The sequence below is a fragment of the Oncorhynchus kisutch genome, linkage group LG5 (genome assembly GCF_002021735.2).
Source record: "Oncorhynchus kisutch isolate 150728-3 linkage group LG5, Okis_V2, whole genome shotgun sequence".
NCBI lineage: Eukaryota > Metazoa > Chordata > Actinopteri > Salmoniformes > Salmonidae > Oncorhynchus > Oncorhynchus kisutch.
This window is the reverse complement of record NC_034178.2, coordinates 42,579,483-42,605,373: the sequence shown is the minus strand read 5'-3', so window position 1 is coordinate 42,605,373 and position 25,891 is coordinate 42,579,483. Positions and strand designations below refer to the sequence as shown.

The 25,891-nt window shown below is 43.0% G+C and overlaps 1 protein-coding gene across 7 annotated transcripts in view; it reads left to right on the top strand.

Annotated features, from left to right (window-relative positions):
* LOC109891058 (voltage-gated potassium channel subunit beta-2) overlaps positions 1 to 25,891 on the top strand; it is a 153,623-nt gene that overhangs the window by 80,979 nt on the left and 46,753 nt on the right. Inside the window, exon 1 of one of the 7 annotated variants that reach the window (XM_031825112.1) lies at positions 22,515 to 22,872. The exons of the other annotated variants lie outside the window; for them this stretch is intronic. Within the exon in view, the coding sequence (XP_031680972.1) occupies positions 22,655 to 22,872 (218 nt within the window). The 5' untranslated portion in view covers positions 22,515 to 22,654. Of the gene's footprint in view, positions 1 to 22,514; positions 22,873 to 25,891 lie in introns of those variants that run through there. 7 annotated transcript variants of the gene reach the window in all.

The following is a 25,891-nucleotide window of genomic DNA, read 5'->3' as shown; positions in this document are numbered from 1 at the left end:
GGAGATGCACTGCAGTATTTAATACAGCTGTTGGCCACACCAGATACTGACTGTTACTTTTTGATTTTGAACCCCCCTTTGTTCAGGAACACATTATTCCATTTCTGTTTGTCACATGTCTGTGGAACTTGTTCAGTTTCTGTCTCAGTTGTTGAATTTTGTTCTGTTCATACAAATATTTACACATGTTAAGCTTGCTGAAAATAAACCCAGTTGACAGTGAGGACGTTTATTTTTTTGCTGAGTTTAGATTTCCCCCTCCATCACTACATATTATGTATGTAGGATAATAGTTGTGTTTTCTTGAATGTTTTGCTTGACATTTGGTTTCTCTGAAGTGCAATTTGGATGACATCCTCTACTATTTATATTCCAGTCTTCTCTCTTAAGGCACATGTAGGCTACATGACTAATACTAAATGGGGAGTTAATTTATCATTGGTCCAAATTACCATGATTTTCTTTCTGTTCAATGTGTTTTATATGTATGGTATTAAACTAAGTGAAGAATGCCATATTATTTATCCCAGATGAGATTAAACAACTTTCCTATTGTCTAATTTCTCATCATAAATGATGCCTCATTCATTCCCCCTTTCCTTCATCCTCTCAACCCTCGACACACCATCTCTCTGTCATGGCTTCATGGCAGTAAAGCCCACTTTCTTGCTCTACTTGCTCCTCTGAAGATGCCCCCTTTTTGCTCTGTTTTTGCTCATATATTATTAAAGGCTCCTTCCCCTCTGTGGAGAATATACTGGGCCCAGTCTAGCAGAAGCTGCTTCTCCAGGCCTTGCATAACTTGACACCCCCCAGAAATCCCACAAAGCAGGGGCCACTTTCTTCCCCTTTGCCGCTTGTATCATGTGGGCTCAAACTCATCCCCTTCTTCTCACTCCCAGCCCACCTCGATTCAGCTAATAAGACTGTTGCCGTGCAGTCCTTTGCAGGGATTCGGGCTATTTTTCCTCCTTCGGCCCTTCAGTTATTTAAAAGGCGTGTCAGCAGTGGTGAAAAAAGTTCTCAATTAATAGAAAATGACTCAAGTAAAAGTGAAGTATCTCGTTTAAAATTGACTTAAGTACAGTGGTAGAAAATATACTAAATTGCCATACTTGAGTAGAAGTAAAAAGTTAAAGTAGATGCTATACATTAAAATCCTTATATTAAGCAAACCAGATGCCACAATTGTATTTTTTTTTCTTCAATTATTTACATTTGTCTGCCAGATCAGAGGCAGTAGAGATGACAATGCATTATATTGATACACTACATGACCAAAAGTATGGCTTTCCACTAGATGTTGGAACATTGCTGCGAAGACTTGCTTTCATTCAGCCACAAGAGCATTAGTGAGGTCGGGCACTAATGTTGGGCGATTAGACCTGGCTAGTAGTCAGCATTTCAATTCATTCCAAAGGTGTTCGATGGGGTTGAGGTCAGGGCTCTGTGCAGGCCAGTCAAGTTCTTCCACACCGATCTCGAGAAACCATTTCTGTATGGACCTTGCTTTGTGCACTGGGGCATTGTCTGCTGCAATAGCCCATTTGTGACTAGGACCGACGGCGTTCCGACATGCCGTTCTGCACACCACTGTACTGCGCTCTTATTTGCGGCTGTGTACGCCCACAGAAGTGCCTCTGACTGGATGTGTTTTGTGTGTCACACTATTCTCTGTAAATCCTAGACACTGTTGTGCGTGAAAAGCCCAGGAGGCCAGCTGTTTCTGAGGTACTGGAACCGGCACACCTGGCACCGACAAACATACCACGCTCAAAAGTAGCTTGTTTTGCCCATTCTAACGTTCAATCAAACAGTAACTAAATGCCTCGATGCCTGTCTGCCTGCTTTATATAGCAAGCCAAGGCCACATGACTCACTCTCTGTAGGAGCAAACCATTTTCGTGAACCGGGTGGTGTACCTAATAAACTGGCCACTAAGTGCATGTTCCATGGCGGCACTTGTGACATTGGGCACCCTGCACCACCCTAGAGATGTCACAGAGGGTTACCCAATCAACAGCCGTACAGGGGAGAGCCAGCTGTCTCACAACCTCAGATTGACCACCACTCTAATCTGTGTGTCAACACTCTCAAAACCAGATGTAAACACACCAACACTCTGGTCAACAAAGGGACACATCGCCCTACGTTGGTTAGGTAGAGGGACTGGTCAGTGGTCACACACATGCCTGAGTGGGACATCCCGGATGGTTGGTTCTTTACGAGAGTGGCTTACCTTCAAGAGTTCAACACAAACTTCTCATTGGCTGTGATCTTGGGTAGTACACTGTGACTAACATTTTAAGAGGCACTCTGTGAGTAAAAAGGAATTATAACTCGCTATACTGTGATTATAAAACTCTTTATATAGTCTTTAATTAAGTGACTTACAAAAACCTGTCCACATGGTCTTACCCTGATGGAGCCTCAGTGCTGATAAACACCAGCAGGAAGGAGAGGGAATGTTCCGTGGAGAAGAGAGATTATTTTGGTCCCTCACTCTTTTCTTCCCATGGATTAGGGAGGGGCATATTCCCCCGGGCCTGTGTAGTTCACTTCAGTTCTGTTCAACTCCTCACACCTTGTTAAACAAGGCTTCACACTGAACGCTCATCATGTCTGTCAGCTCTCCTCTGCTGGACTGGAGCTGTAGTGGCCCGTCCATAGAATTAGGAAATAGAATACTAGAATGGACATTAATTATGATGGTCTAAAGGTCAGCCATTCTGGTCAACTGTTCTAGGGAAGCTTCATAATGTAAAATAATGTGACTGGTGAAATGAAGAATGCAATCTGCTTTATCTCTTAAGGTATTGCATAAGTTGACTGCGGGTATTAACTTAAAAAGTAGCAACAAATATTCAAATGTGTTGAAAAAATTCATAGTTGAGACGGTATTAAAAGCTATCGGTATTAAAAGCTATCTCATGGTTGTTATCCATTTGCTCTGGTGGTGTTACATTTGGCTAGCACAGTAAATAACCACAGAGCTAGCGTGATGTGAATAGAAAAATATTAGTTTACCTTGTTAGCCAGGCGGCAGCTAGATATATTGTTGGCTGTCATGCGATAAATTAATCTAACTCGCATACGAGTCCAACGTTTGATAGCCACATTGTTTACATCAGAAGTTAGCTAGCAGCAGTAACGTTAATTACCCTACTTTCAACCTCCCTCTCCCCCCTCACCAATCGGTCTCTCCTAGCTTTTTGTCTGCTTTCTCCCAAATTTTACCCATGTGTGTTGCCCACTTAGTTTCAATTAAGAAGCATACTGTAGTTTTAATAAACTGCTAGCTTGTGCTAGGCATGTATTACCGACCTCACGGCAAAAGACCTAGCTAGTGGTTTGTTTAAATGTAGAAAAACTAGACTAAAATACAAATGCTAGCTAGCGCTGACTCATTGTGGTGATAATGTTGAACTGCATATGAATTACACCAGGATGATACATAACATGAAGAAAACTAATTGCAACATTATTTCAGGCAAAATGTATTTTGAAATTAAGTCAAATTACCTTAACACATTCCTTTCTGCACACCCTCATGATAGTGATATCCGCTAATACTGTCTCTCTCCTGTGCATGTCATCCTTAAGGCCTACCTTCATTACAACGGTATGTACTGAATGACGCTGGAGAATAGAAGCAGGTACGGGGAGTCAAACATTTATCCGGGAACAGACAAGGAAACAAGACAGGAACAGCGTCGGAACACGGACATGAGACAATTAATCCCGAAGCAGGGAACAGAGCTTGGGAACAGACAGACATAGGATAGGTAATGACACAAGTAATTGATTCCACATGAGTCTAATGATTGCTGATGCACGTGACAGGGGGAAAGGAAGGTGTGCGTACTGATGGTGGCTTGAGTGCATAATGCTGGGGATCCTGGAACCCTCGAGTGCCAGGGGGAGGAAGAGCGGGAGCAGGCGTGACAGGGTAGGGCTTGCACTAATCCATTTCATGATAGCATGCACAGTAGCTGTAGAAGTCAAATCTGGTATCCTTCAACATGGTTAGCCTCATTAATTGTCTAATGAAAAACCAACATACTGTCAGCCTTTTATTTTCTTATTAGCAAATTATTCCCCCACACATACATTTTCAGGTGTGTGAGTGCTTTTCCTATTTCTAATAGTATCATTTCAAATGGAGAAAACATCTCAACCAAAAGATTTGCTAGTCCTGTTTCAGTATAGAAATGACAAGCCACATGTATAAGTGCATTTGACACCAGGCCAATACTAATCCCATCATATGTCTGTATTGGGCCATAAATAATCTCACATCAACTGTAACCAAAATGGTAGAGCACAGATAGTAGAGGCAAGTGAAAAATACCCTAAAGAGTGACCACAGTGAAGGGTCACTTTTACATGGGCTGCAAATTAGCCATGTAATGCATGAGATCCATCCCTGTAAATGTGATTTCAGTTTTTATTTGTAACACATTTGCTTTGTGAATATGGGGTATTGTGTGTAGATTGATGAGGGAAAAAACTATTTAATCAATTTTAGAATAAGGCAGTAATGTAGAAAAATGTGGAAAAGGTCAAGGGGTCTGAATGCTTTCCAAATGCACTGTATATTGATCTCTGGCTCCCTCTTTAGTAATTTGTGTGTCTATTTTTAATCACAGTGCTTAAAGCATCAGACAAGCTCAGTAGCCTACATATAGTTGATTTTATTCAAACATAGGGTGTGTCTATCTGTGGAAAAATACACATTTAAAATTTTGATTTTTTTTTTTTTTGTCAGGGACAGCCCTAAAATCAATATTATTTACACTATATATATTAAAGTATGTGGACACCCCTTCAAATGAGTGGATTCGGCTATTTCAGCCACACCCGTTGCTGACAGGTGTATAAAATTGAGCACACAGCCATTCAATCTCCATAGATAAAAACATTGGCAGTAGAATTACCTTACTGAAGAGCTCAGTGACTTTCAATGTGGCACCGTCATAGGATGTCACCTTTCCAACAAATGTCTGCCCTACTAGATCTGCCCTGGTCAACTGTAAGTGCAGTTATTGTAAAGTGGAAACTTCTAGGAGCAACAACGGCTCAGCCACAAGCGATAGGCCACACAAGCTCACAGAATGGGACCGCCAAGTGTTAAAGCGTGTAAAATCGTCTGTACTCTGTTGCAACACTCACTACTGACTTCCAAACTGCCTCTGGAAGAAGTGTCAGCACAATAACTGTTTGTCAGGAGCGTCATGAAATGGGTTTCCAAGGCTGAGCAGACGCACACAAGCCTAAGATCACCATGTGCAAAGCCAAGCGTCGGCTGGAGTGGTGTAAAGCTCGCCTCTACTGGACTCTGGAGCAGTGGAAATTAGTTCTCTGGAGTGATGAATCACGCTTCACCATCTGGCAATCCGAAGGACGTATGCCAGGAGAACACTACCTGCCCGAATACATAGTGCCAACTATAAAGTTTGGTGGAGAAGGAATAATGGTCTGTGGCTGTTTTTCATGGTTCGAGCTAGGCCTCTTTGTTCCAGTGAAGGGAAATCTTAACGTGTGGTTCCAACTTCGTGGCAACAGTTTTGAGAAGACCCTTTCCTGTTTCAGCATAATAATACCCCAGTGCACAAAGCGTGGTCCATACAGAAATGGTTTGTAGATCGGTGTGGAAGAACTTGACCGGCCTGCATAGAGCCCTGACTTCAACCCCATCTAACTCCTTTGGGATGAATTGGAATACTGACTGCGAGCCAAGCCTTATTGCCCAACATCAGTGCTCGACCTCACTAATGCTCTTGTGGCTGAATGGAAGCAAATCCATGCAGCGATGTTCCAAAATGTAGTGGAAAGCCTTCCCAGAAGAGTGGAGGTTGTTATAGCAGCCAAGGGAGGACCAGCTCCATATCAATGCCATTGATTTTAGAATGAGCTGTTCGACGATCAGGTGTCCACATACCTTTGGTCATGTAGTGTTTATCCCATTGGAGATATACACTTCAGTCTCTCCAGGACTTGGGACTTTCTTTGCGACCTTCATCCACAGACAGGGTTTAGCAACTTTCACAGTTATCTGTATCTGAGGTTAATAAACATAAAACAATTTGACCAGGACTTGCTACATTATTCCCAAGTGATACAGAATTGCAACAAAATAACAAATGTTGTATTTGTATTGTCATAGTTCTCTCGTTGGGACAGGAAATCTGTTCAATGGCTAGCTAGCTTAGCTACCAGCTAGGTAGCTAATATTATTGTTTTTAGCAGATCAAGCTATCATTTCTGTCATTAAAAAAGTATTGAATGGCTGTCTTTTTTTATTTTATTTTATTTTTTACCCCCTTTTTCTCTCCAATTTAATGGTATCCAATTGTTAGTAGCTACTATCTTGTCTCATCGCTACAACTCCCGTACGGGCTCGGGAGAGATGAAGGTCGAAAGTCATGCATCCTCCGATACACAACCCAACCAGCCGCACTGCTTGTTAACACAGCGTGCATCCAACCCAGAAGCCAGCCGCACCAATGTGTCGGAGGAAACACCGTGCACCTGGCAACCTTGGTTAGGGCACACTGCGCCCGGCCCGCCACAGGAGTCGCTGGTGTGCGATGAGACAAGGATATCCCTACCTGCCAAACATAATAAGTTGAATGGACTACAGGTGTTTAACATGATTTTTGAATGACTACCTCATCTCTGCAATTATCTGTAAGGTCCCTCAGTTGAGCAGTGAATTTTTAAAATTGATGCAACCACAAAGACCAGGGAGTTTTTCCAGGGCCTCGCAAAGACGATCACCTATTGGTAGATGGGTAAAGAAATATATATATATTAAAATAGGTATTGGATATCACTTTGAGCATGGTGGAGTTATTAAATACACTTTGGTGTATCAATACACCCAGTCAATACAAAGATGCATGTATCCTTCAACTCAGTTGCCGGAGAGGAAGGAAAACACTCAGGGATTTCATCATGAGGCCAATGGTGACTTTAAAACAGTTAGAGTTTAATGGCTGTTATAGGAGAACTGAGAATGGATCAACATCATTGTAGTTACTCCACAATACTAACCTAAATCACAGAGGGAAAAGACTGAAGCCTTTGCAGATTGATTGAGAACCATACTTAGGCAGCCAGTTTTCCCACTATGATTTGTGGGTAGTTGTTTTCTGTGTCTGTTTTCCATCCAGAACTGTTTCGGTTTTCATTTATTTCTCTTGTTCTTTTCTATTCTGTGTTCAGTTTAATAAATATATTATGGACACTTGCCACGCTGAGCATTGGTCCAATATTTCATACTCCTCGTCAGAGGAAGAAAAAAATCGTTACAAAGGAACAAGATCTGCGTCGATATTATGTATGCCAAACAGGTGCTGTTAGATTACAATATAATTTTTTGGAACAATGTAAACAACACTAAATACACTATAAGCGTACCAGAGAGTGTAGTAATGGGTCTGAATTCTAAAAACCTGTTTTGCTTTGTTGTTATGGGGTATTGTGTGTAGATTGAGGTACATTTTTTTATTTAAAATTTTTAGAATAAGGCTGTAAGGCAACGGGGTCTGAATACTTTCTGAATGCACTGTATGTATATATCGATGATTTATAAAGCCAGTTAAGCTATTGATTATAGACCTAATTAAGTTGGTTTCCTCTCTCAACACTTTTCTTAGACAATAAGGCAAGGGCTGTTTTCCCGTTTCCTCATTCTGCTGCCTCCGCCGCATTGTTCTCAACACCAATATGCTGGTTAACGTTGCTATTATGCACATAGCAACATGGTCTAGGACAAGGTGCCAATTCAACAGCGCACTGATGTGTTTCAGAACGCTGGGGGAAACGCATTTGATATAAAATTATATTATTGTTATTAGTGTTGCACCATTGTTCTTATGTTATTTAACCATATACAATTTCAGTAGCACATGTCTTAGAGTGATTGACTGTGCCATCCCCATGGCCTCAAACAGGTGTCTTGTACACCATGGTACACAGTGCATTCGGAAAGTATTCAGACCACTTGACTTTTTCCACATTTTGTTGCGTTTATAGCCTTATTCCAAAATGTATTTTTTCCCTCAATCCACACATACTACCCCACAATGACAAAGCAAAATCTGTTTATAAAAAAAAAAATGCAAATGTATAAATAGGAAAAATAAATGGAAATATGACATTTACATAAGTAAAGACCCTTTACTCAGAACTTTGTTGAAGCACCTTTGGCAGCGATTACAGCCTCAAGTCTTCTTGGGTATGACACTACAAGCTTCGCACACCTGTATTTGGGGAGTTTCTCCCATTCTTCTCTGCAGGTCCTCTCAAGGTATGTCAGGTTGGATGGGGAGCGTCGCTGCACAGCTATTTTCTGGACTCTCCAGAGATGTTCGATCGAGTTCAAGTCCAGGCTGTGGCTGGGCCACTCAAGGACATTCAGAGACTTGTCTCGAAGACCCTCCTGCGTTGTCCTGGCTGTGTGCTTAGAGTTGTTGTCCTGTTGGAAGGTGAACCTTCACCCAAGTCTGAGGTCCTGAGCTCTCTGGAGCAGGTTTTCACCAAGGATCTCTCTGTACTTTGCTCCATTCATCTTTCTCTCGATCCTGACTTGTCCTCCAGTCCCTGCCACTGAAAAACATCCCAAAAGCATGATGCTGCCACCACCATGCTTCACCGTAAAGATGGTGCCAGGTTTCCTCCAGACATGGTGCTTGGCATTCAGGCCAAAGAGTTAAATCTTGGTTTCATCAGACCAGAGAATCTTGTTTCTCATGGTCAGAGTCCTTCAGGTGCCTTTTGGCAAACTCCAAGCGGGCTGTCATGTGCCTTTTTGCTCACTTTGGCCGGGCAGCCAGCTCTATGAAGAGTCTTTGTTGTTCCAAACTTCTTCTATTTAAGAATTGTGGAGGCCTCTGGGTTCTTGGGGACCTTCAATGCTGCAGAAATGTTTGGGTACCTTTCCCCAAATCTGCATCGACACAATCCTGTCTCGGAGCTCTATGGACAATTCCTTCAACCTCATGGCTTGGTTTTTGCTCTGACATGATCTGTCAACTGTGGGACTTTATATAGACGTGTGTCCCTTTCCAAATCCTGTCCAATATATTGCATTTACCATATGTGGACTCCACTCAAGTTGTAGAAACATCTCAAAGATGATCAATGGGAACAGGATGCACCTGAGTTCAATTTCGAGTCTCATAGCAAAGGGTCTGAATACTTGTGTAAATATTTTTTGTTATTTTTTTTGTTATACGTTTGCAAAACTTTCTAAAAACCTGTTTTCACTTCATCATTATGGTGCATTGTGTGTAGATTGATGAGGAAAAACATTTATTTAATCAATTTTAGAATAAGGCTGTAACTTAAAAAAATTTGGAAACGGGATGGTTCTGAATACTTTCTGAATGCACTGAATGTGTATACAGTTGAAATCAAAGTTTACTTACACTTAGGTTGGAGTCATTAAAACTCGTTTTTAAATCACTCCACAAATGTCTTGTTAACAAATTATAGTTTTGGCAAGTTGGTTAGGACATTTACATTGTTGGAAAAATTACTTGTCATGCACAATTGTTTACAGACAGATTATTTCACTTATAATTCACTGTATCACAATTCCAGTGGGTCAGATGTTTACATACACTAAATTGACTGTGCCTTTAAACAGCTTGGAAAATTCCATAAAATGATGTCATGGCTTTAGAAGCTTCTGATTGGCTAATTGACATCATTTGAGTCAATTGGAGGTGTACCTGTGGATGTATTTCAAGGCCTACCTTCAAACTCAGTGCCTCTTTGCTTGACATCATGGAGAAATCAGCAAGACCTCTTAAGACCTCAGAAAACAAAATGTGGTTTTGCAAAGGAATTGCTGCAAAGCTAGACTCTTTGGTCAGTCATTTAAGTTGACCCCAAGTTGATCTGGCTGGCTTCACTCTATGCTCGTCTGATTTACAGTGGTGGACATGAACCTTAATCTGCCCCTATTCCCCCGCCCCAATGTTCCTCCCCTTGTTATATCTGTCTAAGACAGGCGCATGCCATCAATCCATCTCAGTCAGTCATTGCAATCCACTCGAATGCTGCTCATTAAACTGTCAGCCAGTGGAATTTAAAGCTCTACTAGACAACTGGCCAACAGTGACATGGCCACAATGTCTCTCTACTATGCTCCACACTTCCATAACACTGGACAGCCACACTTCTCACTGTCCCAATGAGCTAAGAATGGGCTGGTGGGAGGGAGTTCTATCTTTAGTTGTATATTTACAAAGCTCAGAGCTCCAGCTATTTTAAGACTATAATACCCCAACTTGATTGCAGGCTTCAAAGGCATCCTTTCTATCTGTGTCTGAGAATCTGTGCAGTAGTCAGTAGTCACCACACAGTCACAGTGGGCTCCAGTGACTGCCTGGCAGAGAGAGAGAGAGAGACACTACTTGACCAAAAGTATGTAAACACCTGCTCGTCGAACATCTCATTCCAAAACCATGGGCATTAATATAGAGTTGGTCCCCCTTTTGCTGCTATAATGGCCTCCACTCTTCATGGAAGGCTTTCCACTAGATGTTGGAACGTTGCTGCTGGGACTTGCTTCCATTCAGCCACAAGAGCATTATAGAGGTCAAATCAAATTGTATTGGTCACATACACATGGTTAGCAGATGTTAATGCAAGTGTAGCGAAATGCTTGTGCTTCTAGTTACGACAGTACAGTAATAGCTAACAAGTAATCTAACAATTCCCCAACAACTACCTTATACACACAAATCTAAAGGGATGGAGTAAGAATATATACATAGAAATATATGGATGAGCGATGGCCAAGCGGCATAGGCAAGGTGCAATAGATGGTATAAGGTACAGTATATCCATATGAGATTAGTGATGTAAAATATGTTAACATTAATTATTAAAGTGGCATTGTTTAAAGTGACTAGTGAACCATTTAGCAGCCTCTGAAAAGTGATTTCTGTTTAGCAGTCGGATGGCCTTGAGATAGTTGCTGCTTTTCAGTCTCTCGGTCCCAGCTTTGATGCATCTGTACTAGAGGTCCACCGATTATGATTTTTCAACACCGATACTGATACTGAGTACTATAGGACCAAAAAAAGCTGATACCGACTAATCAGACGATTTTTATATATATATTTGTAATAATGACAATTACAACAATACTGAATGAACAATGAACACTTTTATTTTAACTAAATATAATACATAAATAAAATCAATTTAGTCTCAAATAAATAATTAAACATGTTCAATTTGGTTTAAATAATGCAAAAACAAAGTGTTGGAGAAGAAAGTAAAAGTGCAATATGTGCCACGTAAAAAAAGCTACCGTTTAAGTTCCTTGCTCAGAACATGAGAACATATGAAAGTTGGTGGTTCCTTTTAACATGAGCCTTCAATATTCCAAGGAAATAAGTTTTAGGTTGAAGTTATTATAGGACTATTTCTCTCTATAACATTTGTATTTCATATATCTTTGACTATTGGATGTTCTAATAGGTGCTTTAGTATTGCCAGCCTAATCTCGGGAGTTGATAGGCTTGAAGTCATAAACAGCGCTGTGCTTAAAGCATTGCGAAGAGCTGCTGGCAAATGCAGGAAAGTGCTGTTTGAATGAATGCTTACGAGCCTGCCTCTGCCTACCACCGCTCAGTCAGACTGCTCTATCAAATCATAGACTTAATTATAATATAATAACACACAGAAATACAAGCCTTACATTATTAATATGGTCAAATCAGGAAACTATCATTTTGAAAACAAAACGTTTATTCTTTCAGTGAAATACGGAACGGTTCCTTATTTTATCTAACGGGTGGCATCCATAACTCTAAATATTGTTGGTATATTGCACAACCTTCAATGTTATGTCATAATTATGTAAAATTCTGGCAAATTAGTTCGCAATGAGCCAGGCAGCCCAAACTGTTGCATATACCCTGACTCTGCATGCAATGAACGCAAGAGAAGTGACACAATTTGCCTAGTTAGTATTGCCTACTAACATAAATTTATTTTAGCTAAATATGCAGGTTTAAAAATATATACTTCTGTGTATTGATTTTAAGAAAGGCATTGATGTTTATGGTTAGGTACATTCGTGCAACGATTGTGCTTTTTTCGCAAATGCGGTTTTGTTAAATTTGGCGAAGTTGGCTGTCTTTGTTAGGAAGAAATGGAAGCTAGCACCTTACCTTGGCTCCTTGCTGCACTCACATAACAGGTAGTCAGCCTGGCACGCAGTCTCCTCATGGAGTGCAATGTAATCGGCCATGATCGGTGTCCAAAAATGCCGATTACCGATTGTTATGAAAACTTGAATAAGCCCCAATTAATCAGACAAATCCAGATACAGCCGTCGGGCTGCCAGATGGTGAAGCGTGATTCATCACTTCAGAGAACATTTTTCGATTGCTTCAGAGTCCAATGGTGCTGAGCTTAACACCACTCCAGCCAACGCTTGGCATTGCACATGGTGATCTTAGGCTTGTGTGTGGCTGCTCGGCCATGGAAACCCATTTCATGAAGCTCCAGACAAACAGTTATTGTGCTGACGTTGCTTCCAGAGGCAGTTTGGAACTCGGTAGTGAGTGTTGCAACCAAAGACAGACGTTTTTTTACTCGATACACGCTTCAGCACTCGCCGGTCCCGTTCTGTGAACTTGTGTGGCTTAGCACTTCACGGCTGAGCCATTGTTGCTCCAAGACTTTTCTATTTCACAATAACAGCACTTACAGTTATCCAGGCAAGCTCTAGCAGGGACATTTTTTTAACTGACTTGTTGGAATGGTTGCATCCGATGACTGTGCCACGTTGAAAGTCATTGAGGCCATTCTACTGCCAATGTTTGTCAATGAAGATTGCATGTCTGTGCTCTCGATTTTATACACCTGTCAGCAACAGGTGTGGCTGAAATAGCCAAATCTACTATTACTTTTGTATATATAGTGTACTTTGTGGACACAGGCCTGGTTGGCCCCCTGTAGTAATGGCTGTCGTTGTTGGCACTAGCTAGCTACAGAGTGACTGAGGTGCATGAAGACCTCAGAGGACAAATTAGGTGCCACAAAGACTAAACCTCCTTATGAACGTTTAATGATAATGTCCCTTTCAGTACATTGTTGTCCCAGTATTTTTGGGGTGCCTATTAGGCTATTTTGTTTCTGCTGTGTTTATAGGAAGCACATGCCTGAGAGTTAGATAGTTGAAGCTGACATATAGCATAGATTTTGCAGTAGAATTGATCATGGAACCTCCATGGGCCACTAACTAGCTAGGCCTATTTCCATCCCTCCAAGGAATGGTGCAGCCTTCAGTAAGTAACCCCAAGTGGTCTCTGTCGTTGTCTTACCCGGCAGCTAAGTCTGGAGGATTGGGATGAAGGGTCAGTGTTATCAGTGGTGACTCCCCAGAGGCGTCATTATGACATTGTTGCATCATCGATTGGCTAAGCTCCCTGCTGCCCAGGACTTAGAAGGACAGAACCAGTTATTTGTCAGCTGGGGGGGTTTGAACGTGTCCATGTTGTGTGGCAGTAGTTGGTCAGAGAAAGAGACTCCAGGATGTATCATGCTAATGTGTATTTTTTACTTTGAAATGTGCTTTTTTCTCCTAGTTTCGCTCTTCAACTCTATGCCTCTAAGAACATGTGGTGTGTAGCCTAGCCGTGATCAGTGAAATCCATGTGCATTGTTGGCCTATTCGCTGCCTCTCAAGCTCCCCTCTCAAGCTCCCCCCTCTCCCTTTCCTCCCCCTCACAGTGAGTGAAATGTAGGCCCTATCAGCACACTGCACTCTCTCAGAATGATTCGGTGTCCAGGAGGGATTGTAGCATCTTAGTAGATTTGGGATAGTCATTGGTTGGTCTCTTAATGAAGAAGAGAAGAGGGAGGGCACAACGTAAGGGAGGACGTGGGGAGTGGGAGGGAAGAGATAATGGATTTCTTTCTCTAGGTAGTGGCTTTGAATTGCTGACTGACATAGAAAATCAAATGCTATCAAGACCTTCTCTTCAACTCTACCAACAAAAGACATCAGTAGTTGGTTCTTTATTTAAGGTAAGGACCGTTCTCTCCCATCAGAACAGTGTGCTTTATCCTAAGATTAAAACATCTAGGGAAGAAATGTATCCCTTAGCAAGCGCCACTGGCCTACAAGGCCTGCTGTTCAGCAATGGAGGTTTTCTTAAGAAATTAATATATTATTGTTAAATCTATTCGGGCCTGCAGTGCCAGTACTCTGTAATAGAGTATGATATAACCATTCTAAATCATTATTGTGTAATACAGCAGCACCTAAAAGGCTTAATTTAAGGATCAACTTTTTTTTTTAAATAAAGCCCAAAGCCCTTTAAAGTGTGTGCCTCCTCGTGCGTATCTGTCAAATCAAAGTTTATTTGTCACGTGCGCTGAATACAACAGGTGTAGTAGACCTTACAGTGAAATGCTTACTTACCAATAGTTCTAACCAATAGTGCAAAAAAAAAGTATTAGGTGAACAATAGGTAAGTAAAGAAATAAAACAACAGTAAAAATACAGGCTATATACAGTAGCGAGGCTACATACAGACACCGGTTAGTCAGGCTGATTGAGGTAGTATGTACATGTAGATATGGTTAAAGTGACTATGCATATATGATGAACAGAGAGTAGCAGTAATGTAAAAGAGGGGTTGGCGGGTGGTGGGTGGCGGGACACAATGCAGATAGCCTGGTTAGCCCAATTGCGGTAGTATGTACATGAATGTATAGTTAATAAATCTTCTAGGGGCAGTATTTTCACGTCCGGGTGAAAAGCATGCCCAAAGTAAACTGCCTGTTACTCAGTCCCAGAAGCTAGGAAATCAAATCAAATTGTATTTGTCACATACACATGGTTAGCAGATGTTAGTGCGAGTGTAGCGAAATGCTTGTGCTTCTAGTTCCGACAATGCAGTAATAACCAACAAGTAATCTAGCTAACAATTCCAAAACTACTACCTTATAGACACAAGTGTATGGGGATAAAGAATATGTACATAAAGATATATGAATGAGTGATGGTACAGAGCGGCATAGGCAAGATACAGTAGATGGTATTGAGTGCAGTATATACATATGAGATGAGTATGTAAACAAAGTGGCATAGTTAAAGTGGCTAGTGATACATGTATTACATAAGGATGCAGTAGATGATATAGAGTACAGTATATACGTATACATATGATATGAATAATGTAGGGTATGTAAACATTATATTAGGTAGCATTGTTTAAAGTGGCTAGTGATATATTTTACATCAATTCCCATCAATTCCCATTATTAAAGTGGCTGGAGTTGAGTCAGTGTGTTGGCAGCAGCCACTCAATGTTAGTGGTGGCTGTTTAACAGTCTGATGGCCTTGAGATAGAAGCTGTTTTTCAGTCTCACGGTCCCAGCTTTGATGCACCTGTACTGACCTCGCCTTCTGGATGATAGCGGGGTGAACAGGCAGTGGCTCGGGTGGTTGCTGTCCTTGATGATCTTTATGGCCTTCCTGTGACATTGGGTGGTGTAGGTGTCCTGGAGGGCAGGTAGTTTGCCCCCGGTGATGCGTTGTGCAGACCTCACTACCCTCTGGAGAGCCTTACGGTTGTGGGCGGTGCAGTTGCAGTACCAGGCGGTGATACAGCCCGACAGGATACTCTCGATTGTGCATCTGTAGAAGTTTGAGTGCTTTTGGTGACAAGCCAAATTTCTTCAGCCTCCTGAGGTTGAAGAGGCGCTGCTGCGCCTTCTTCACGATGCTGTCTGTGTGGGTGGACCAATTCAGTTTGTCTGTGATGTGTACGCCGAGGAACTTAAAACTTACTACCCTCTCCACGACTGTTCCATCGATGTGGATAGGGGGGTGTTCCCTCTGCTGTTTCCTGAAGTCCACAATCATCTCCATCTCCTGACGTTGAGTGTGAGGTTATTTTCCTGACACCACACTCCGAGGGCCCTCACCTCCTCCCTGTAGGCCGTCTCGTCGTTGTTGGAGAGGGCTCAGAACGCACCCTTGTGGGGCCCCAGTGTTGAGGATCAGCGGAGTGGAGATGTTGTTGCCTACCCTCACCACCTGGGGACGGCCCGTCAGGAAGTCCAGTACCCAGTTGCACAGGGCGGGGTCGAGACCCAGGGTCTCGAGCTTGATGACGAGCTTGGAGGGCACTATGGTGTTAAATGCCGAGCTGTAGTCGATGAACAGCATTCTCACATAGGTATTCCTCTTGTCCAGATGGGTTAGGGCAGTGTGCAGTGTGGTTGAGATTGCATCGTCTGTGGACCTATTTGGGCGGTAAGCAAATTGGAGTGGGTCTAGGGTGTCAGGTAGGGTGGAGGTGATATGGTCCTTGACTAGTCTCTCAAAGCACTTCATGATGACGGAAGTGAGTGCTACGGGGCGGTAGTCGTTTAGCTCAGTTACCTTAGCTTTCTTGGGAACAGGAACAATGGTGGCCCTCTTGAAGCATGTGGGAACAACAGACTGGGATAGGGATTGATTGAATATGTCCGTAAACACACCAGCCAGCTGGTCTGCGCATGCTCTGAGGGCGCGGCTGGGGATGCCTTCTGGGCCTGCAGCCTTGCGAGGGTTGACACGTTTAAATGTTTTCTTCACGTCGGCTGCAGTGAAGGAGAGTCCGCATGTTTTAGTTGCGGGCAGTGTCAGTGGCACTGTATTGTCCTCAAAGCGGGCAAAAAAGTCTGCCTGGGAGCAAGACATCCTGGTCCGTGACAGTGCTGGTTTTCTTTTTGTAATCCGTGATTGACTGTAGACCCTGCCACATACCTCTTGTGTTTGAGCCGTTGAATTGAGATTCTACTTTGTCTCTATACTGACGCTTAGCTTGTTTGATTGCCTTGCGGAGGGAATAGTTACACTGTTTGTATTCGGTCATGTTTCCAGTCACCTTGCCCTGATTAAAAGCAGTGATTCGCGCTTTCAGTTTCACGCGAATGCTGCCATCAATCCACGGTTTCTGGTTTGGGAATGTTTTAATCATTGCATTGGGAACGACATCTTAAAACGCACGTTCTAATGAACTCGCACACCGAATCAGCGTATTCGTCAATGTTGTCGTTTGACGCAATACGGAACATATCCCAGTCCACGTGATGGAAGCAGTCTTGGAGTGTGGAATCAGATTGGTCGGACCAGCGTTGAACAGACCTCAGCGCAGGAGCTTCTGTTTTAGTTTCTGTCTGTAGGCAGGGATCAACAAAATGGAGTCGTGGTCAGCTTTTCCGAAAGGAGGGCGGGGCATGGCCTTATATGCGTCGCGGAAGTTAGAATAGCAATGATCCAAGGTTTTTCCCGCCCTGGTTGCGCAATCGATATGCTGCTAAAATTTAGGGAGTCTTGTTTTCAGATTAGCCTTGTTAAAATCCCCAGCTACAATGAATGCAGCCTCCGGATATATGGATTCCAGTTTGCAAAGAGTCAAATAAAGTTTGTTCAGAGCCATCGATGTGTCTGCTTGGGGGAGAATATATACGGCTGTGATTATAATCGAAGAGAATTCCCTGGGTAGATAATGCGGTCTACATTTGATTGTGAGGAATTCTAAATCAGGTGAACAGAAGGACTTGAGTTCCTGTATGTTGTTTTGGTCACACCACGTCCCGTTAACCATAAAGCATACGCCCCCGCCCGTCTTCTTACCAGAAAGATGTTTGTTTCTGTCGGCGCGATGCGTGGAGAAACCAGCTGGCTGCACCGTCTCCGATAGCGTCTCTCCAGTGAGCCATGTTTCCGTGAAGCAAAGAACGTTAGTCTCTGATGTCCCTCTGGAATGCTACCCTTGCTCGGATTTCATCAACCTTGTTGTCAAGAGACTGGACATTGGCGAGGAGAATGCTAGGGAGTGGTGCACGATGTGCCCGTCTCCGGAGTCTGACCAGAAGACTGCTTAGTTTTCCCCTTTTTCAAAGTCGTTTTTTTGGGTCGCCGGCCAGGATCCATTCCGTTGTCCTGGGTGAAAGGCAGAACACAGGGTCCACTTCGCGAAAGTCATATTCTTGGTCGTACTGATGGTGAGTTGACGCTGCTCTTATGTTCAGTAGTTCTTCTCGACTGTATGTAATGAAACCTAAGATGACCTGGGGTACCAATGTAAGAAATAACACTTAAAAAAAAAAAAAACTGCATAGTTTCCTAGGAACGCGAAGCGAGGCGGCCATCTCTGTCGGCGCCGGAAGTGTAATTAGTAGATCTGGATAGAAAACACTCGTTTCTAAAACTGTTAGAATAATGTCTGTGAGTATAACAGAACTGATTTGGTTTGGTGAAACCCCGAGCACAATCCATCCAGGGAAAGAGTTTTTTGAGGTCATTGTGTTTTCCAATGGATTTCTATGGGAATCCTGATTAATTAGGGCCCCGATTGCAGTTCCTATGGCTTCCAATAGATGGCAACAGTCTTTAGAAATTTGTTGATGTTTTTCTTTTGAGAAATTAAGATGTAGTTATATTCATTCCATGTGTCACTCTGAAGGTCCCTACTATTTTGGTGCGCATGAACAGGAACGTGCTTCACGTTGTTTTTATCCAGTATTAGAAACAGTTTATTCCATCTTAAATTTGATCGATTATTTACATTTTAGGATACCTGAGGTTGTATTAGGAACGTTGTTTGAAATGTTTGTACCAAGTTTACAGGTAACTTATTAGATACTTTGTAGTCATGTTGGGCGAGTTGGAACCGGTGTATTTCTGAATAAAAACGCGCCAAATTAATGGACATTTTTGGGATATAAAGAAGGAATTTATCGAACAAAACAACCATTCATTGTGTCAGTGAGACATTTGGGATTGCAAAAAGTAGATCTTCAAAGGTAATTCATTTATTATATGGCTATTTCTGACTTTTGTGTCGCACCTGCCTGGTAGAAATGTTTTTATGCGTTTGTATGCTGGGTGCTGTCCTCAGATAATCGCATGGTCTGCTTTTGCCGTAAAGCCTTTTTGAAATCTGACACAGCGGCTGGATTAACAAAAATGTAAGCTTTATTTTGATGTATTACACTTGTATTTTCGTGAATGTTGAATATTGATATTCCTGTAGTTTGAATTTGGCATTCTGCAATTTCACTGGATGTTGTCAAATCGATCCCGCTAAAGGGAAGCGTGAAGGGATCCATAAGAGGTTTTAAAGTGACTATGCATATATGATAAACAGAGAGTAGCAGCAGTGTAAAAAGAGGGGTTGGGACGGACACACAATGCAAATAGTCCAGGTAGCCATTTGATTACCTGTTCAGGAGTCTTATGGTTTAGGGGTTAAAACTGTTAAGAAGCCTTTTTGTCCTAGACTTGGCACTCCGGTACCGCTTGCCATGCGGTAGTAGAGTGAACAGTCTATGACTGGGGTGACTGGGGACTGTTCAGGTTATTTTATGTTTCAAGTCCCATATGGTTGATTTATTTCTTAATTTACAATAATACGAGGCCCAGGAGTAGAGAGAAGAGGCATCGTCATTAGGTCTACGTGTTGGAGCAGAAGACTGAGGAATGAATAGGAAGTGGTGATGGATGGTTGCTACTATAGGTCTATGTGGTGTTTGCCCAATTCTGACCTCTACTGTGGGTGTTCCATCCAGATTGTGGAGACAATTTGGACTATTGAAATGCTCACCCTGTGTGTGGGCATGCATCTTTATTCCAACAGACTTTTGTTTTTCCATTTAGCCCTCTATAGACAGGCGTGTTTACTGTGTTACTCTGACTAAGTGTGACTCCATTAGCGGAGAGTCACCCTAGCTCATCATGCTGAATGTCGCTTTGGTTCCTGTCACCACCCTCTCTGTGCTGCGGTACTCCCCCGCTTTCTCCTTCCTTTCTCCTCATCTGCATGTCTGCTATAGTCTAGTCTATTGGAGCAAGAAGCACGTTCAATATGAACACTATAGGCCAGATGGGACCAAAGTGGCTTCAGTTAGACTTGATTGGTGCTTTGTGTATGATATGATACAGTAGGCCTACAGTGTTGTGCAGTGACTTGTGTAGTTCTTTTGTCTGGCAGCTTTACATCTGAGTGTAAACTCAGTACTACTACCGAACAATATTGGTCCCCAACATCTTTGGGAAAAAAACAAGCCTTATTTAGTGTAATGATTACAGCAGATCGCTCATATCTCAGCAACAATAGCCATGCCCAGGTCAGAGGCTCAGTGGATACTGGTCGGTGGAGCCCCAGGGGTGGGGTTTGGGGTGGGACTGGGGTGGTGAGTGGGCTGGTGTGGATTAGATGTTGACACTATCTGGGCAGCCTGAGCCCCTGTTCCCTCCCTGTACACTGTCCCCAGCTTCTCCCAAGGGGTTTGGGGTGAGGAGTGTGGGGGCGGCTGTTCTCATGCTCTGTTGCTCCACCAGGACGGGAGAGGGCTCCCCAGCACCCTGCCTTCCAGCCAGGGACCCTGACCAGAGCCTCTAGAACAACACTATGAAACCGTCACTCTGAACGACCCAACGGCCTCCCCCACAGCCATTGCTGGGAATCACAATAAATGTTTTGTAGAAGGAGCATTGCAGTGGCCCATCTACCCTACACAGTCACTTTCAACGAGAGGAGATGGGACAGCATCTCTCCCTGGGCCTGTCCCCAAAGGCGGGTGTGAAATCCAATTTAAAATGAGTTGAATTAAATACGTTTTTACTCTATATAAGTCCTAGAGCAAAAGGTTAAGGCTCTAAAAATAGGTGTGTCAGTTGGCTGCAGCTTGTCTGCGGGATTCCTTTTTTTGGAGTTTGCTTCTCCACTCTGCCTTACTATTTGTCTGTTCCTCACCACATCTCTTTTAATTAGCTCCTCCAGCAGAAGCAACTAGCTGCATGGGCCTGGTTAGATAAGGTTCAGTATTAGATTACTTGTAACGCAAGCCTCTACTGTCTCCTCACTCCTTCAACCAATAGTGTGTTGTCTCTTATTACCACAGTGTTTACTGTGACCTTCCACCATTATTATATTAAGCCAAGCTCATCCACTCACTAAGTCCCCCTGAACACGGACATTGTCTTACATATCAATTGCTTGTCGCCATGCAGGAAGTAATTGGATACGGGCTATGTTCTTATTTATGTAACAAAATTATTCAAATGAATAAATATGCCAGGAATAATTTATTTTCGGTTAAAGGGATACTTTGGGACTTTGGGAGCAACTTCCTTCAAAACTTTCACAGAGATAAAAATAAATGATATCCACGAATTCATTTGACTCTGGGGAAGTAGATAAAGAGCCCCATTGCCAAAATCCAGAGGAATCCCCACAGATAGAACAATGAGACAGATGTTTTAGGGGATGTATTCACATTTAATGTGAAGCCGAAGATGAACTACTGAACCACATTGGACCTGATTGAACCACACTGGACCACTCGGAACCTGACAGGTTGCTGTACCATACTGGACCTGACTGGACCACACTCTGCCACAGTGACTGAGCCATGCTGAACCTGACTTAGCCATGCTGGAGCAGGGAGGTAGATGAGAAGTGGATCAAAAATACACCAGCCAGCCTCTCCTATAACAGCAGCTGTAGACACTCTCTCTTGCCCCTTCCCTTCATCTCTCCCTCCCTCTATCTGTCGCTTGCTCTCTCACGCTCGCTCTTTCTCTCTCTCGTGCTAGTGTAACCCTCTCAATACTCCTCTCCATAGCATCTCTCCATATCCCTCCCACCCTCTCTCTTTCTTCTCCTCCTCTACTCTTGTCTGCATTCACTCTGCCTCTTTATACCATGCGCTAGGTATACACATGTAAGTATAATCCGGGAGACAGCGGAGGGATGGGAGTCAGTGAACAAGAGACTGCTCTCTGATTGAAAAACAGAGCTGCTGAGTAGTCACACAACCAGGACAGCTGCTGTTGCTGTGGACATTGTAAGGGATCAGAATTTTACCTCCTGGAGTAGTTCATCTCTTTGTGCTCATGTGTCTCCATTCTCTGTGTTATCTGTAGAACTGAGCTCCAGATTAAAAGGAAATTGCAGAATGATTGCATCTGCCCGTCAGTCTGTGATGAGCCTCTGATTACTACAGAAAGCTTGAGTGAGACAGTCGGATGAATCGAGGACAAGCCAGACTGCAAAGGGAGATTCATTAAACTGCTCTTCTCGTCGTAAGACGCTATACCTTTTTTTGGAGGGTGCGTCTTCGTCTGTTTTTGTGTCTCTGCCGGGACCGAGACGGTGTTCCTGTGCCAGCAGTCTGAAGTGGCCGGTTGTTGGTTTCTGTAGCAGACAAAGCAGAGACACCCACACAGGCTGAGGCTGTGTTGAAGCAGGAAACCCTCAGAAGACGATAATTCTCCTCTCATCTTGTCTCTGCAGACATAGCTGACTACCCTGACACTGACCTGACTACCCTGACACTGACCTGACTACCCTGACACTGACCTGACTACCCTGACACTGACCTGACTACCCTGACACTGACCTGACTACCCTGACACTGACCTGACTACCCTGACACTGACCTGACTACCCTGACACTGACCTGACTACCCTGACACTGACCTGACTACCCTGACACTGACCTGACTACCCTGACACTGACCTGACCAAGACCAAGCCGTGTCTTAGACTGACCCACCACAATCTTTAACCGGAGCACCTGAAGCCGTGCCTGGTGGCTCCCAGTCCCAGCCAGGATGCAGGTATCGTTAGTGTGTACGGACCACAACCGTGGAGGGGTGAGCCGCAGTACAGAGGAACGGCTCAACCACCGCCAGAATGCCAACAGCCCCAACACAGGCACCCGCAACAAGTTCAGGGCTGTGGCCATGGTGGCCCGTAGTCTGGGACAGCTCACGGTCCAGAGCCAGCCCACGTCCAGCGACCAGAGCATACGGACCGGCATGAAGTATAGGTAGGACAGACCCTAGTCACTGTAGACCTGAGACAGAGAATGAGGTGTAAGGACATTAAGAAACTTAATTATTGGTGTCCCAACTAGACTCTCGGGTGAAGGTGCAGTCTGGAAGATCGTAACCTGGATATCAATGGCGATTTATAGAAAATGGGGCCATGGCATGTAAAGAATGTTTGTTTCCTGGTATCAGATTGCATACAGGAAGGAGCATGGTTTCATGGTGAGCTGAATATAGTTACACTGTATGTTAATTTTCCCCCATGACTGCTCCTTGTTATCTTTTGCATATTAGTGAATACATATCACCCTCTACATGTTGTATAGGATTGATGTGAATCACTCAGATGTATGAGTTGATGGACGTGAATAACACAGCTTTAATCCTAAACCATTCAGATTGTTTTGTTGTGTATTTGGCAGTGGGCTGTAGAGTATGCTCCGTACTCCAAACAGCTCCGTACTCCAAATGGGCTGCTTTCTAAAGCTTTATTATTTTGAGATTGATGGAAGTTGTTCTCTTAAATGATTAGAATCTAATTTCCCCCGGGCGATGTATATTAGTAATCCTTCCATGCTCAGTAAAGACCCCAATATAGTGCAGGAGGGTCCCATCAGCAGAAACTCTCTGTTCTAATGGTTTGAATAAGAGGAAACAACATTTAACCTTGTCAACTAACAACTACTCACCATTAGTTCTATGTTAGGCAATATTGGAAACTCATAGGAAGCTGAGCTGTGGTTCTATTATAACAGAATAATAAAAAAAATGGCGTAGGGGGGTAAGGTATGTTGAGCCATTTTTTACATTCAGCATGACTATGTCAAGGGAAATATAGTATTCTTTCTAACAATATTTCAGGATGTTGTGTATCCCTGGAAATAATTCAAATTCATGGTAACATAATAGTTGAAAACAGCACAACTTAACCCCGATATGGGGTAAGTTGAGCCGTCTCGGGGTAAGTGGGTGTGGTTTTCCTGTGACAGTGGGTGATGGTGTCCTGTGTAGAGGTCAACCGGCATGGCCGATTTAATTAGGGCCGATTTCAAGTTTTCATAACAATCGGTAATCTTCATTTTTGAACGCCGATTATGGCTGATTACATTGCAATCCACGAGGAGACTGCATGGCAGGCTGACCACTTGTTACACAAGTGCAGCATCAAAAGGACCTTATGGCTGCAAGGAGCCAAGGTAAGGTGCTAGCTAGCATTAAACTTATCTTATAAAAAACAATCAATCTTAACATAATCACTAGTTAACTACACATGGTTGATGATATTACTAGTTTAACTAGTAATAACTTGCATATAATCAATGCGGTGCCTGTTCATTTATCATCGAATCACAGCCTACTTCAACTTCGCCAAACGGGTGATTTATCAAAAGTGCATTAGCGAAAAAAGCACAATTGTTGCACAAATGTACTTAACCATTTACATCAATGCCTTACTTAAAATCAATACACAAGTATATTTTTTTAAACTGCATATTTAGTTAAAATACATTTATGTCAGCAGGCAATATTAACTAGGGTGTCACATTAAATTGTGTCATATTAAATTGTGTCACTTCTCTTGCGTTCTGTGCAGTCAGGGTATATGCAGCAGTTTGGGCCGCCTGGCTTTTTGCGAACTGTGTGAAGACCATTTCTTCCTAACAAAGACCGTAATTAATTGCTAGAATTTTACATAATTATGACATAACATTGAAGGTTGTGCAATGTAACAGCAATATTTAGACTTAGGGTTGCCACCCGTTCTATAAAATAGGTACCAATTCTGTATTTCACTGAAAGAATAAACGTTTTGTTTTCGAAATGATAGTTTCTGGATTTGACCATATTAATGACCTAAGGCTCGTATTTCTGTGTTTATTATATTATAATTAAGTCTATGATTTGATATTTGATAGAGCAGTCTGACTGAGCGGTGGTAGGCAGCAGCAGTCTGGTAAACATTCATTCAAACATTCATCCATTTCCTGCGTTTGCCAGCAGCTCTTAGCTATGCTTTAAGCACAGTGCTGTTTATGACTTCAAGCCTATCAACTCCCGAGATTAGGCTGGCAATACTATACTAAAGCACCTATTAGAACATCCAATAGTCAAAGGTATATGAAATACAAATGGTATAGAGAGAAATAGTCCTATTATTCCTATAATAACTACAACCTAAAACTTTTTTTGGTCCTCCAATAATCGGTATCTGCGTTGAAAAATCATAATCGGTCGACCTCTAGTCCTGTGACAGTGTGATGGTGTCCTGTGACAGTGTGATGGTGTCCTGTGACAGCTGGTGATGGTGTCCTGTGACAGCTGGTGATGGTGTACTGTGACAGCTGGTGATGGTGTACTGTGACAGCTGGTGATGGTGTACTGTGACAGCTGGTGATGGTGTACTGTGACAGCTGGTGATGGTGTACTGTGACAGCTGGTGATGGTGTCCAGTGACAGCTGGTGACGGTGTCCAGTGACAGTGGGTGACGGTGTCCAGTGACAGTGGGTGACGGTGTCCAGTGACAGTGGGTGATGGTGTCCAGTGACAGTGGGTGATGGTGTCCAGTGACAGTGGGTGATGGTGTCCAGTGACAGTGGGTGATGGTGTCCAGTGACAGTGGGTGATGGTGTCCAGTGAGAGTGGGTGATGGTGTCCAGTGACAGTGGGTCATGGTGTCCTGTGACAGTGGGTGATGGTTAAAAGTTGAATTCATGAAATAGGGGTGTGGTATATTGTATATCTTAAATGTATGCCTACATTCAGATATAGATCTCTCTGTTCAATATCTTGACCAGTGCCAGTTTTCCCGATAACAATGAAACTTAGGCTTAAGAGTGTTTTAACGATGCATCTTTCCTACAATGGCAGAAGATGCAACATGCGTTTCCCAAAACACTACGCAGAGAGAACGGTCGCTAAGTGTGTCGAGAGGATCGAAAGAAGAGGTGCGCTGCTCTCGGACCAGCCTTCTCCATTCAAGTTTTACCTTAACGTTATAATTATTTCACAATACTGAC